General features: G+C 36.0%; 1 protein-coding gene across 4 annotated transcripts in view; it reads left to right on the top strand.

Moving 5' to 3' along the window:
- The window catches only part of HBS1L (HBS1 like translational GTPase), an 81,786-nt gene that overhangs the window by 43,747 nt on the left and 25,101 nt on the right, over window positions 1-12,938 (top strand). For all 4 annotated transcript variants that reach the window (XM_019951738.3, XM_019951740.3, XM_073789615.1 and 1 more), the window contains 2 exons: window positions 8,146-8,254; window positions 12,642-12,904. In XM_019951738.3, coding sequence (XP_019807297.1) covers window positions 8,146-8,254; window positions 12,642-12,904 — 372 coding nt within the window. The remainder of the gene's footprint in view (window positions 1-8,145; window positions 8,255-12,641; window positions 12,905-12,938) is intronic.

Genomic DNA, 12,938 nt, shown 5'->3' with positions numbered 1-12,938 from the left:
AAATATATTTTTATATTATTCTTCATATCTTTAATCAACAAGGAATTTATGTATGAAACACCATAAACGTATGATAGAGTCTTTTTCTCAAATGGATAGCCAGTATTCCCAATACAATATTGAATATAACCCATTCTCTTCCCACTGATTTGAAACATCTCTTTGCATATGTTGAATTCCTACTTAAAACTGTGTAACCTATATATTCCTATAAGAACATTCAGTTCTTATTTTTATGTATAGCAAACATAAATATATTACTATTAATTGGTTCATTTACAGATGCTCTATTCTAATTCATCAAGCTATTTTTGTGCCATTACCACATTTTAACTTACTTCAGCTTTATGATATTTGATATCTTGGTAGTTCTAGTCCCCTATCATTATCCTTAACTTAAAAATTTTATTGGTCATTCTCTCACATTTACTTTTCCAGATGAACATCAGCTTAGCATGTTCTTCTCTTTTTTTGTATGTACTCTTGAAACTTAACTTGTATGACACTTAAGCGAATTAAAAAAACCACTGGGTTCAAGCCAAGGTGAGGTATACTTTTTGTGTTACTGCTTATCTGTGACTAGGTGCATATTTATTCTAGCACTTTTTGATCCTATAAATGCCTAAAATCATTTAAAAAATAAAGGCGGTTAATGGGTGCAACAACATCCAGTCAAACTAAAGATACTTACAGTAAATATGTATTGACCACAAACTTCAGTAATTATTTTTGATTTATGAGTTTTCTGGCAAGGATATTCTATGAACAATGATGAGATAATTCCATAGAATAAGGTCTTTTTTGTTGTTGTTGAGAATATTTTAAAATAGTTGGTGTGCTTTTACAAGTATAATATTTATTACAAAATCTTTGTCAGGTAGATGGTATTGGTGGTGATACCCTTATTTTGCACATGGGATAAACTCAGTCTCTGGAGTATTTGATGACTAGGTCAAGGCTCAAGGTCGTGAATGTTTTGGTGGCAGAGCCTTAGATTTCCAGCCATGCTGACTAGAACTGATTACTGCAGGGTGGAAGATATCCGTAGAGTTTAAAGCACCCTAGGACTGAAGAGTGGGGGATGCCTCATTAATGGCTACGGAGAAGTTAGGGAATTATAGACTGATGAGACATGGCAGCATCTTTTATGAAGAAATCATTATTACATATAAGTTTCTATGGTTTTTCTCTTACCTCTTCTTAATTTAGCCTCTCCCATTTCTAAATAGTCTCAATTATTATCTTCCCTAATTTAGAATATTTAATATTGTTTTACTTTCTACTTATTGAATGAGAAAATAGTCCTTGAAAATAAATCTATAAAAGATCTTTTTTGTTTTAAAGAGTTCTTTCCTTCAAAGCTTCAGTTATATAGTCTTTAAAAATTTATTGATCACTGCCCAGTGTTTTTCAGAATATTTGCCCCATTAACCCTTACAAATGACTTTTCCATGTTATTTTCTCCTCCTTTTTGTTTATTTTTCAGGGTCAGATCAAATCTCATTTCATTTGTTAAGTTGTTCCTAATTACTCAGGTGCATACATAGAATACTCTTGCTTATTCTTTCTACACCTTAATCTCCACAGTGTTTATAATTGTCTCAGAATAGTGTATAAACTCTTTGAGGGACTTCCCAGGCGGTCCAGTGGTTAAGACTTCACCTTCCAATGTAGGGGGTGCGGGTTCGATCCCTGGTCAGGGAGCTAAGATCCCACATGCCTCGGGGCCAAAAAAACAAAACATAAAACAGAAGCAATATTGTAACAAATTCAATAAAGATTTAAAAAAAAAAATGGTCCACATCAAAGAAAAAAATATGATTCATACCTTTTTTTTTAATCTAGCTCTGTCACTGCCCAAGGCTGCATAATCTTTGGCAAATCAACTGTTTTGAACTTTAGTTTCTCTAAAGTAAAGTAGGAATAATTATACCCATTCTGCGTGGTTGCTGTGAAGGTAAAAAAGAGCATATAAAAACCTCCTGGCAGGAAAGCGTACAAGAGTGCCCATAGGAAGTGCCAGGTGGACTTTCTAAAACCCAGCGCTCTAAACACTAGGAGGTGGCTGGTATTTTATTTATTTATTCATTCATTCACTTATTTATTTATGGCTGCGTTGGGACTTCGTTGCTGCACACGGGCTTTCTCTAGTTGCCGCGAGCGGGGGCTGCTCTTCGTTGCGGTGCGTGGGCTTCTTATTGCAGTGGCTTTTCTTGTGGAGCACGGGCTCTAGGGGCGCAGGCTTCAGTAGTTGCGGCACCTGGGCTCAGTAGTTGTGGCTCGCGGGCTCTAGAGCGCAGGCTCAGTAGTTGTGGTGCACAGGCTTAGTTGCTCCGTGCCATAGGGGATCTTCCTTGACCAGAGATAGAACCTGTGTCCCCTGCATTGACAGGCGGACTCTTAACCACTGCACCATCAGGGAAGTCCAAGGTGGCTGATTATAAGTGCAGGAAGTAGGTAGAGAGTAAATTGAGGTTATTGCCTTAAGAAGAGAACTAAGATAACTTGCAAAAACAATAGAGATCAACTCAAGGTTTCAAAACTTAAACCCTTAGGGGTTGATCATTAAACTCTGTTTCTTGAATGCTTGTTGTGAGTAGAGCACTGTGTTGTGTGCTTTGTACTATGTGGACAGGTGTATGAGGCATTTCTTATCCTCAAAGAGCTAGTTAGTCTAATATTGATTGTGTTGTAAAGACCAAAGGAATTAGTCGAAAGAGCGTAAATCTTGTGGATATGTAAGCAGGAAGTTTCATTAAATTCAGCAAGTCTATGACAGTCGTGTGGTGCTAGGGAAATTTGGCTTTGAATCCTTTACAAAGGAATATACATTGAAAAATGTCTTCAGGAAAGGGACCTAGATAACTTCATATTCAAGAGACAGAGCCAAGTAGATTTTGCTGCTTAGATCTTAACCCCAGGAAGGAAACAGTAGAATTCTGGAAGAAGTAGTCCAGCAAGGGGTAACCACTAGGGGTAGAAGAAGTGTTGCTTTAGAGACAAATGGAGTATGAGAAAGGAGAAGTGGACAGGTAGGTGAGCTGATTAATTAAGTACATGCCCTGCTGCTAAGGTGAAGTCACTTCTTTGTTCCTTGGTTTTGTTGTTGTTGGGTTTTTTTGTCTACAAAACAAGCAGGTTGGACTTGATTAACTGGGTAGCTGTTATTTTCATCCAAATGAAAAATCTAAAAGATGATCAATTCTTCATCCTACTAGAGACTGAACACTAATCACTAATATATTAATCACTAATATATGAATCTTCAGAACATGTTTCTTTCTGGTGACTATGATTTGGTGGGTGGGTTTTACATGACTTGGGGGAGGACATTGGTACTTTTCTTTGGAATGGCACATTTTAACCTTCTAGTAGGCTATTTGATTTAAAGGACACCTTAATGGTTTGGGAGTCACAGACACATACATCCACAGAACTAGAAACCGTTTAATTTACTTCATTATGTAGACGAGAAAACGGAAGCTAGTGAAATTAAATGAACTGTTTAAGCTGTAAGGTAGGTAACAGTTAATTAGTGGCAGAGCAGGAATCAGAATCCAAGCTCCTTATTTGCATCCAGTACTCATTCCATATGCTGCCATTATTTTGGGACTTTCAGTGCTCAGTTTCTTGAGGTTGTTATACAGAAAATGAATTTGTTATTTGGTTGGGGAAGATGAAGGAATACAGTAAACATTTTACACTTTTATGTGATGGATATATGTATCTCTTACTGATCCATGACTGATTATTTTAGTTATTAGTTCATTTCTGACCTGTCAGTAGATTTTGCCTGTCATCAGCATGATGCTAGTTACGAGGGGGACTGTATAATGCAGTTGGATAAGTCAAAGTATGTCACATTGCCATTAATAACAGCTTAATGGAAAATTTACTAAATGTATGTTTTCATTGACTATGGAGAACATCAAATTGAATTAACATATTTCCAAAATAGCCTGAATCAAGGTTATCTCTCAAGTGGAGGGTTCTAGGATTGGAATTATTGAACCCCTTGAAATAGCATGCAAAATTTTGTGTGTGCTGTATTTCTCTGCCATTGTTTTCCCATTGTTTTCATTAGCTATTTCAAAGGGGTATCTGACCTAAATAAAAAAGTTTATGAACCATTGCTTTAATGGGTTATATTCAGATCTGTAGTACTTTTTCCTCTAAAAAATACTTTCATTTACATAACCAAACTTTTGAAATACTACATCTTAGGTTTGAGGTTTGATATCCTCTAGATAGGATCACCAGAAATGAAAAATAATATACTTACTGCATCCCCAGAAATATTACAGGTTCATATTGTGACTTTTCTTTGCTTAAAGATCTACCTACTTTTTTAAAAAAGTCAACATTAACAGTATTTCAATGTACTAAATGTATAAGTGAGTCAAGGGATTTTTTACACACAAAATAGAAGGTATTAAAATTAATCTTAATAGGAAGTGGGGATTAGCCCTGTATAGCCTGGACTGAGACGTTTTTATGCTTTACGGTTCTTTTTCCCTGTTTTGACAGAGGCCAAAGTCTGCCATGCCTCTATCAGTCAGGGTGTTCTCCCCACCTACACACACCACTGCCCTGCCCCCTCCTCTCCCTCACCATCACCATCACCATCACCATCACCATCACCATCACCATCACCATCACCATCACCATCACCATCATGCTCTCAGTTTCCTCCTTCCTTATCACTCACTCACCTCTCACTCTTTTTTACCTTTGCTAGAACTTTGGAACTGCTTTTATCCTGGAAATCAAACCCCTCCACAATTCTCAATCTGTTTTCCTAGTGTTTTTTTCTACTTCCTTGCCTTACTTCATGTATATCCTCTCAAACCCCAGGGTCTGGAAGGTCAACTTTATTTTCTTTTCTGCCTTTTCCAACAATTATTCCTTCACCCACCCTCCTTCCTTTTCTCCCCTTCCATCTCTGCTCCTTTGAAGTTTCTGTCTTTTGCCCGAACCAGCCTTTTATTACTCTTCACTGCTCTCATCTCCTGAACAATCTCATGGTTACTTTTCCTTATTCATCAAGACTTTGGAAGCTGGCTGACAGTGTTCTTCTACACCCTAAACTCTTCATGATCATAGCTTGTGCATCAATGTGAAGAAACAAGTCCAGCGGCCTGGACTTGCAGTTCCTTGACCCCCTCATTTCCAGTGACCTTCCCCTCTCCTCAGCAATTCACTGTAACTCCGCCTCTTCCGAAATCATGAAACCGCTTGTCCCATTCTGACAACAGCCACCTAGTTGTACTTCTTACATTGTTACCTTTTCTTGACCTTTGGACCCCTCAACTTTCTTTCAGTACATCAGTACTCTTCCTTTGTCATTTTATTTGTTTAATTCAGCTTAGAGCTCATTATTTATCATTTCAATAACTTTCCCCCCTTTTGTTGCCAGTACCTTCAACCACCTTGTTACTCTGCCCTTTTTTTGTACCTGTTGGGTAGAAACTTCACTCTGAATGAAGCAGTCAGTGTCTTCTCTGTGCATGTTCCTGAATGGCTGAACCTTGCTGGAAAAAGCCACATGGATAGGCAGATGGATTCCACTGCAGATTCGTTATTGCAGGTCTTAAATGGACCCTCAATACTATCCAACGATTCCCCTGTTTTTGTGTGTATTCAACTCATTCTTTGTGCAAAGATTATTGAAAACTGTATTTGCTTCACCAGTCTTTTTACTTTTCTCATTCACCCTCAGTCTCACCAGGTAACTTGTTGCTATGTTACGGAGAGAATAGAAGCTAACTGTCAGGGGTTTTCATCTTCTAGCTTCTCAACATTGTATGAGAATGTTGAGATCTGGCTTCTATTACAGTAAAAGTGCCTTTCTCCTATTTTAGTTCAGTTTCTACCTGTGCTTTATGTCCCATCCCTCTCTACATTCTCAGAAATTCTAAAATATCTGACATGATCTTTTTTCTTCCTGATATTTTCAGCCAGCCCTTTCAGTTTTATGTTCTCCATCAGATGATGCCATGTTTCCCTTTTGCTACCATTCTACCACATTCCTCCCTTTCCGACCAGATTTTTTTGAGAGGGTCATTAGTCCATATCTACAATTGCTTATCTAAAGCCCTTGGGACCAGATTTGACTCAGAAATCAGATTTTTTGGATTGAGAAAAGCATTAACGTCTGTGGTATGATCACCCCAGTGGAATTTGGGGCAGCACCCTTTAATCATCACATTGTTATTTCTGCACTGAAATGTATGGCTTTCCACTTTAAATGGGATAAATAAGGGCTACAAAAAGCTTCACTTTAGTCCAGGTCAGGTTTTGCTTCCAAATGAGTTAAAACAAAAAACCTTAATTTTTCAGAGCTTTTGGATTTTGGAATTATGCGTAAGAGATAGTGGACATGTACTTGCTGCCTGTTTTCTCACCTTCTTTTCTTTAACCCATTCTGGCTTTGCCTTCCCTCACTTCTCTCAGATGGTTCTTGCTAACTCTACCAATGACCTTTATCTAAAGGAATCGTGTCACTAGTGAATGTTTTCAGTCGTCTCACTTGACTGAACAGCAACTTCAGACTCTGGTGATGCCACTTCCCTTAGCTTCCTGGGCACCATCCTCCCCGGCCCTCCTCTGTCACCTTTTTGTAGGCTCACTGTCCTCTTTCTTGCTGTCCTCTATCTGTGATTAAAGGTTGAATTTCGTCCAAGGCTTTGTCCTGAGACCACTCCTTTTCTTACTCAGTATTCTCTCCCTTGGTGATCTCACTTATGTCAGTGCCTTCAACAACTAATTATGTGCTGATGAATCATAAATATATGCTCCAGCCCAGACTTCTCCTTTGAGTTTGACCCTTTGTTTTATCTTCTCCTCTCTTTCCCTTCCCCCCACTTTCTTACATCATTTTGTTGGCTTCCAGATGTGTTAGAAAAAGCATTAGGATCTTTGCTGTGGCTTAAAGGTCCTGCATTGCCTGGCCATTGCCCCCCTCTTCAGCTCCATTTAACTATGTTCCCTCTCCCCTCTGCTTTTACTCCCTCTGAAGGCCATGCTGCCTCCTACAGCAGGGCCCTCATACAGCTACTCTCTGTTTGGAATGCTCTTCCTTTCTGGGTAGTTTATTCTTGCTCATTTTTTGTGTCTTCACTTAACTCTCATTTTCCTATGGAAGCACTCTAATTCATGTGCCCTGTCACCAAATCTGATAGTACCGTATACAGATTATAACACTAATAACAGTCGTAATTTTATTTTTTGTGATCAGTTTTCTCCACTAGACTGTAAGCTCTCTCAGTACAAGGATTATGTCTGCTTTTGTTCACCACTATATTTCCAGCGTAGTGCTTGACATATAGTAAGCAAATAGCAAACATTTTGAATGAATTATGTACATTAATTTATCTTTTCTAATTTTTAAAAGTAATTTCTGTATATATATTTACCAGTGTAGCAATGCGGTTTCCATAGTTTTATGTGGACCCAATCCTGATGGTACTCTTACTGAAAATAATAAAGATACATTCTGAAGAATTTCATATATATTTTTTAAAGGATCAAATGCATAAAAGTCTTACTTTGATCTAACTCGTAATTTATTCTCCTTCATGTTCTTAATTTACTTTTTCTATGTTGACTTCTTCCCCCGTATTCTGTGGAGATATCAAATATCTTACTAAGTCTAGTATTGTGAGCAAGTAAAATATATGCAGTATCTAGCACAATTCAGCAGCCTCTCAACTTGCTCATCAGTTTGTAGGTATCACGATTAAAAATAGTTTAGCCATCTGCTAACTGACTGGACAATTTTAGTATTGTGAAAGGGTGTGGTAGGAGAGGGAGATACAGGGTCTAGGTATAATGTCAGAATGAGGCTCAATGCAGAAACCACCTTGTGACCTCTTAATACTGAAACTTAAGAGTCAGTTCAAAATTAGGAAGAGATTTGGTGGAGGTTAAGCACAGCAGAGTCCTGACAATGGGGGATTTCCCAGAATAGGGTGACAGAAGAATTTCTTTCAGCATTTTAAAATTTCACTGAATATTTTTTAGAGAAAAAATACGTATAAAGATGTGATTCTGTGAAAATTACCATAATATGTATTTAATGTGTAATAAATATTTCTAGGAATCAATTTGAATTAACTAGACTTTTATATTTTACTCTTTCATTAGGAAAATCAATAGATTCCCAGTCATCTCGAAGTGAATCTGAAATTGTGCCAAAAGTTGCTAAAATGACTGTATCTGGAAAGAAGCAAACTATGGGTTTTGAAGTGCCTGGGTAAGGTTTTTAACCCCTCCCCCCTTTTTTGAAATTAGTATTGTCTTCTTGTTAGACTGTAAGAAAGAGAATCTATTTCAATTTTGCATAATATAATCATTGAAGTATAATGGGTCCTCAGTATGGCATAGTACAAAGAAAAGGGGATGAGAAATTAAGCTTGATTCTAGACTTACCTATGTATATTAACCTACCTCACTGTCAATTTCCTTATACAAATTAAATATAGCTACTTTAACGTTAAAAACCTATGATTTTGTGAAATCTAGCACTGTGAGGTAGGGAATCCTTTGCCACTAGATGGTGTAAGCAAGCAGTGTTTGGGAATTAAATGTAGTTGGTGAATCAAGGAATCATTAATTAAAATTTTTTTACTATTATCTTTAAACTCTTTTAGATTTTCATACTGAATAAAATGGATCAGTATAACAAAGACAAAATATAAAATAAAACTTACCTAGAATTGCAAATATCTAGTGAGAAATGATAATAAGTCATACTTTAGTAGCACTCATTTATTCTTTCTTTTCACAGTCTTTAGGATTCTCTCAGGAGTTTTTATAGACAAGGAAAGTGGGTTGCTTGAGACATAACAGCACAGTTTAAAGACATTAACTTTAATTTTTTTTTTTTTTTTTTTGGCCGCACCGTGCAACATGTGGGATCTTAGTTCCCCTAAAGACATTAACTTTAAACTTCTTTAAAAGTTTTCAGGTTTTTCAATCATTTCCTAAATCTATTATTTATAAATTATATATATTTTGTCTATCAGACACGAAACACTATTATCAAATATAAACAATAGAGGATTTTTTTTCCCCCAATTTCAGGAAATACAAACTCAGCAGCCATTTTTTCTCCCTTACAACATTCTTTTATGTAAATTAATAGAAGTATCCATGAGTCTTGGTTGGGAAGAATGTTAATGATTACCTAGTTCATTTTTTTTGTTTTATTTTATAGAAGCAAGACTTTATTCATTAGATTTCAAATTTAGTGAGGGAAAGAAGTCCATATCTAGGACATAGTAGGCATTCAGTATATGTTAGTTAAATGAATGAATGAAAACGTTAATTTTTAATTTGAGTAACTTTAGCCCGTTAAAATAATTCTGAATCCTGATTCAGTAACAAAAAGCTCAATGTATGTCTTTTCTCTCTGAATGAAGGTTGGGTTGTAAGAATCATAAGTACCTTTTTTATTCTCATGTCTTGAGTGCCATTTAATCCTATTATGGAATTATTTTCATTGAGAGAGGAAAAAATAAATAGAATACACAATTCCTTGTTCTAAGGATTTTATAATCTTATGCAGAAGGTTTAGAAAGCAACATGCAGATGAGCATAGTACAAAGAAAAGGGAATGAGAAAATAGGCTTGATTCTAGACTTGTCTATGTATATTAATCTATATATTAGAAGTAAATGCATAGTTATCTATGTGAATATTTATAAAAATAATGGGTAATAAATGATCAAGAAAAAAATAAATAGTAAATATAAGTAAATAATTCTTAGAAACCCACCTCTATGCTTTACAAGTATAATGCAAGCGTTTCAAAATCTTACAAGACTATATGCTTCATGAGGACAGGGACCATTAATGTTCATCATCATATTCCTTTCGTAGAATAGTTGTTTAAATATTTATTGATCAGAGTCCTTGGAGAAATACATTTTATTTTAAAAATAAACCTGGAAATAATATAAAGGTAAAAGGCAGCCTGTGAGCCAATATTTTGATGTGGCCCTGTGGGAGACGTCATCAGAATGTGAAAGGTCTGCAAGTACAAATGGAGATACTCAGAATGCATATAGTTGCTCAAGGACCAAGCTATATTTACTTCAAATACTTTTATAGGATTTTGGGGGGACATTTATAGTAGGGATAATACTTAGGCTGTTGTTTTGATTTGGTCTCAAGAAAGCACAGAGAAACATAAACACTTTTGAGTCAAGATTTCAGCATCATAGATTTCTACATAGTGTGATTCCCAGTGGCAGCTTATAAAGAAAGAATAATGCATTTCTTAGAAGAAACTGAAACAGCAAACTTTTTCTTCACTAATAGTAAAGATAGTAAATATTTCTCTAGAAAGTGCAGTAAGTAAAAATCATTAGAACCTTGCATAGAGAACAAATAACTCTGTGCTTAACCTCTTCAATCTAAATTATTAGCTTTCCAGTATCATTTAAATAACTCTCAAAGAAAGATTAAGCCTCTAGATTCATGTAGAAATATTCCCACTCTTGGAAAGATGGTTTTAAAAAAAACAGACCGGTCACTTTAAAATAGTAGATAAGGTTACAAAATTATATCAGAAAGCACCTGAAAAAATATTCAACCAACCTATAGTTTCTTTTGTACCAGTCAGTAATTATAATCCTGAACCCAGAATGGTCATTTTTAGATCTCATCTTTGAGATTTTTCAAAATCTTAAAACATTAGCTTTTACTTCATATTACGCAGGAGTTTTTACTAAGTACAGACTTTCGTCGATGCTTTTCTAATTACTTTGACCCTTTTCTCTAACATTGTACAGTTTAGTGAACTAATTTGCAGTTTGCCTAAAATTTACTTGAAGGGAATGTTATTATGAAAGTGAAAGAAAAGCAAACCTTTCATGTTACTGAATTGTAAATGAAATAATCGAGTCAGGCCATGTTTTGTGACGCTCTTCCTATCCTGAGCAGGGCTGCCTGGATGGGTGGATGAGCTGAGTTTCAGGCCTCAACCCACTGTGTCAGCCATAGCTGTTCTGCTTTTATCTGTTTTCCATGTTGGAGTTAGCGTGAGCTTTCCTTTGAAGAAAAGCCTCTGTCACTGAAAACAGAAAGATTTGCAGCCAGAGATTGTGATTTCTCTCAGGTCTGATCAGAACCAGGTTCTGTGACGTGACTAGTCATTCTGGTTGAATACTTTCATTGTAATTTGTAGCGTTTTTTTTTACTCCCCTAAATGCAGAGTTATCATGTTTTTGTTTTAGAGAACTAGCTGTGGTCATTCAAATAAATGTTTGCAAATTATAGTTTAAATTTGATTTACTTAACTTGGTTGGACTCTTAAAAAAAAGAATGGGAACATTTTCCACATACTGGTATTTTTTCCCTGTAGTTTGAGATGAAGCTAATCTGTCTAAGCAGTGTTAAAAAGTGAACACCAAAGTTGGTTAGTGGAGATTTGCAAAACCAAATAAAATGGGAATGAATATGAGGCTTTTAATGAAGTTGCAAATATAACGAATGTGATTTTTTCCTGAGGCGTAGGAGGAGGTCAGTGTTGAGCATGTAAAAACACCCTGAGGGGGAACAATGAATCTGTTTTTGTTATTGTGGGCAAGAAGAAAATATTGGCAGATTCACTGTTCGTATACATTTCCATTAGCTGCAATCCTTAAGTTATTTTTGTAAATTGCTTTCTGTATGTAATTCTTCTCTGCCAGATCCACATTGAGTCACATGTAATTGGTTTCATTCTTAATAACTTGCAATTTAACCTGTTCTTTGTCCTAATTCTGTGTCCTAATTCTGTGAAGGAAAGGTAAGACAAATCGTAGTCTGGTTGATTAGATTACATCCTTTATAGCTATCCATGGCATAGCACTGTTATAGTTTCTATGGAGGATAGTCCAAGAACTATCGAAGAAATAAGATCAGTGTTTACTTTTGGAGGCAATGTCATTGTCAAGGAGGAAATAAGTTAAGCTAGATGGTATTGCTTCTACTTTACATATCTGAGTTCCTCAATAGATTGTAAGCTTTTGGGATCAGTTGATAACTTTTTCATTTCCTTATCTTTTCTTCTCAACATCAGTGCTAGTATATGTTAATATAGTTTTTAGTGAATCAAGTGTTTGTTGAATTAATGAATTAAAACTCTTTTGCCAAAAGTAATAAGAAAATGTACACATTTAGCAATATCTCCCTTAAGGATAGTGTTTGAGCAAAAAAAATTGTAAGTCTCTGTCTGGTAGGAGGAATGAGTTAGGGATAAAACTGATAAAGCTATTTTTTTAGTACTGATTTATCTCCAGGAACACAATGCCAATTTTTACAAAATATCTCCTTTATGCCATCTGTTTTGATAGGATTGTATGGCTAAGCTATGGGCTTACACATTGAATTTCAGTTATTTTATGGGATATTTTCTTCTTATCTTAGTTTTTGGTCGTCTGTTTTTCTCTTGGGATCTTCCATGTATGTATTTGTGTGGTTTGGGTCTAGCTACTTATCATTTCCACCTTAACAGACTCTAGCCACTTAGTGAAGATCATTTTTTGGTCTGCAAGTGTAAGGAATATGAAGAGACAACTTCCCTGCCCTTCTGACATTATAGGATATCAGTCGAATTGTTTTAAGCACTTTATTCCTATCTATGCTTTCTGTAGAGTAACTGCTGAAGAAAATGGTCATATTTTCCACACACCTCAAAAAGGACATTCTAGTGAAGATACCGGCCTTGTTTCTTCTGATGTACTTGAGACCGCTTCTAAATCAGCCCTTCCATCCCACACCATTCAAGCATCAGAAGAGCAGAGTTCAACACCGACACCAGTGAAAAAGTCTAGCAAGCTGAGGCAACAAATAGATATCAAAGCGGAGCTGGAAAAGCGGCAAGGAGGGAAGCAACTCCTCAACCTAGTGGTCATTGGTAATGCCCTTTGTTCCTCTGGATTGTCAGTCAA

Source organism: Tursiops truncatus, chromosome 12, assembly GCF_011762595.2.
Source record: "Tursiops truncatus isolate mTurTru1 chromosome 12, mTurTru1.mat.Y, whole genome shotgun sequence".
NCBI classification, from domain to species: Eukaryota; Metazoa; Chordata; class Mammalia; order Artiodactyla; family Delphinidae; genus Tursiops; species Tursiops truncatus.
Note: the sequence above shows the minus strand (reverse complement) of the source record. Positions and strands in the feature narration are given on the sequence as shown.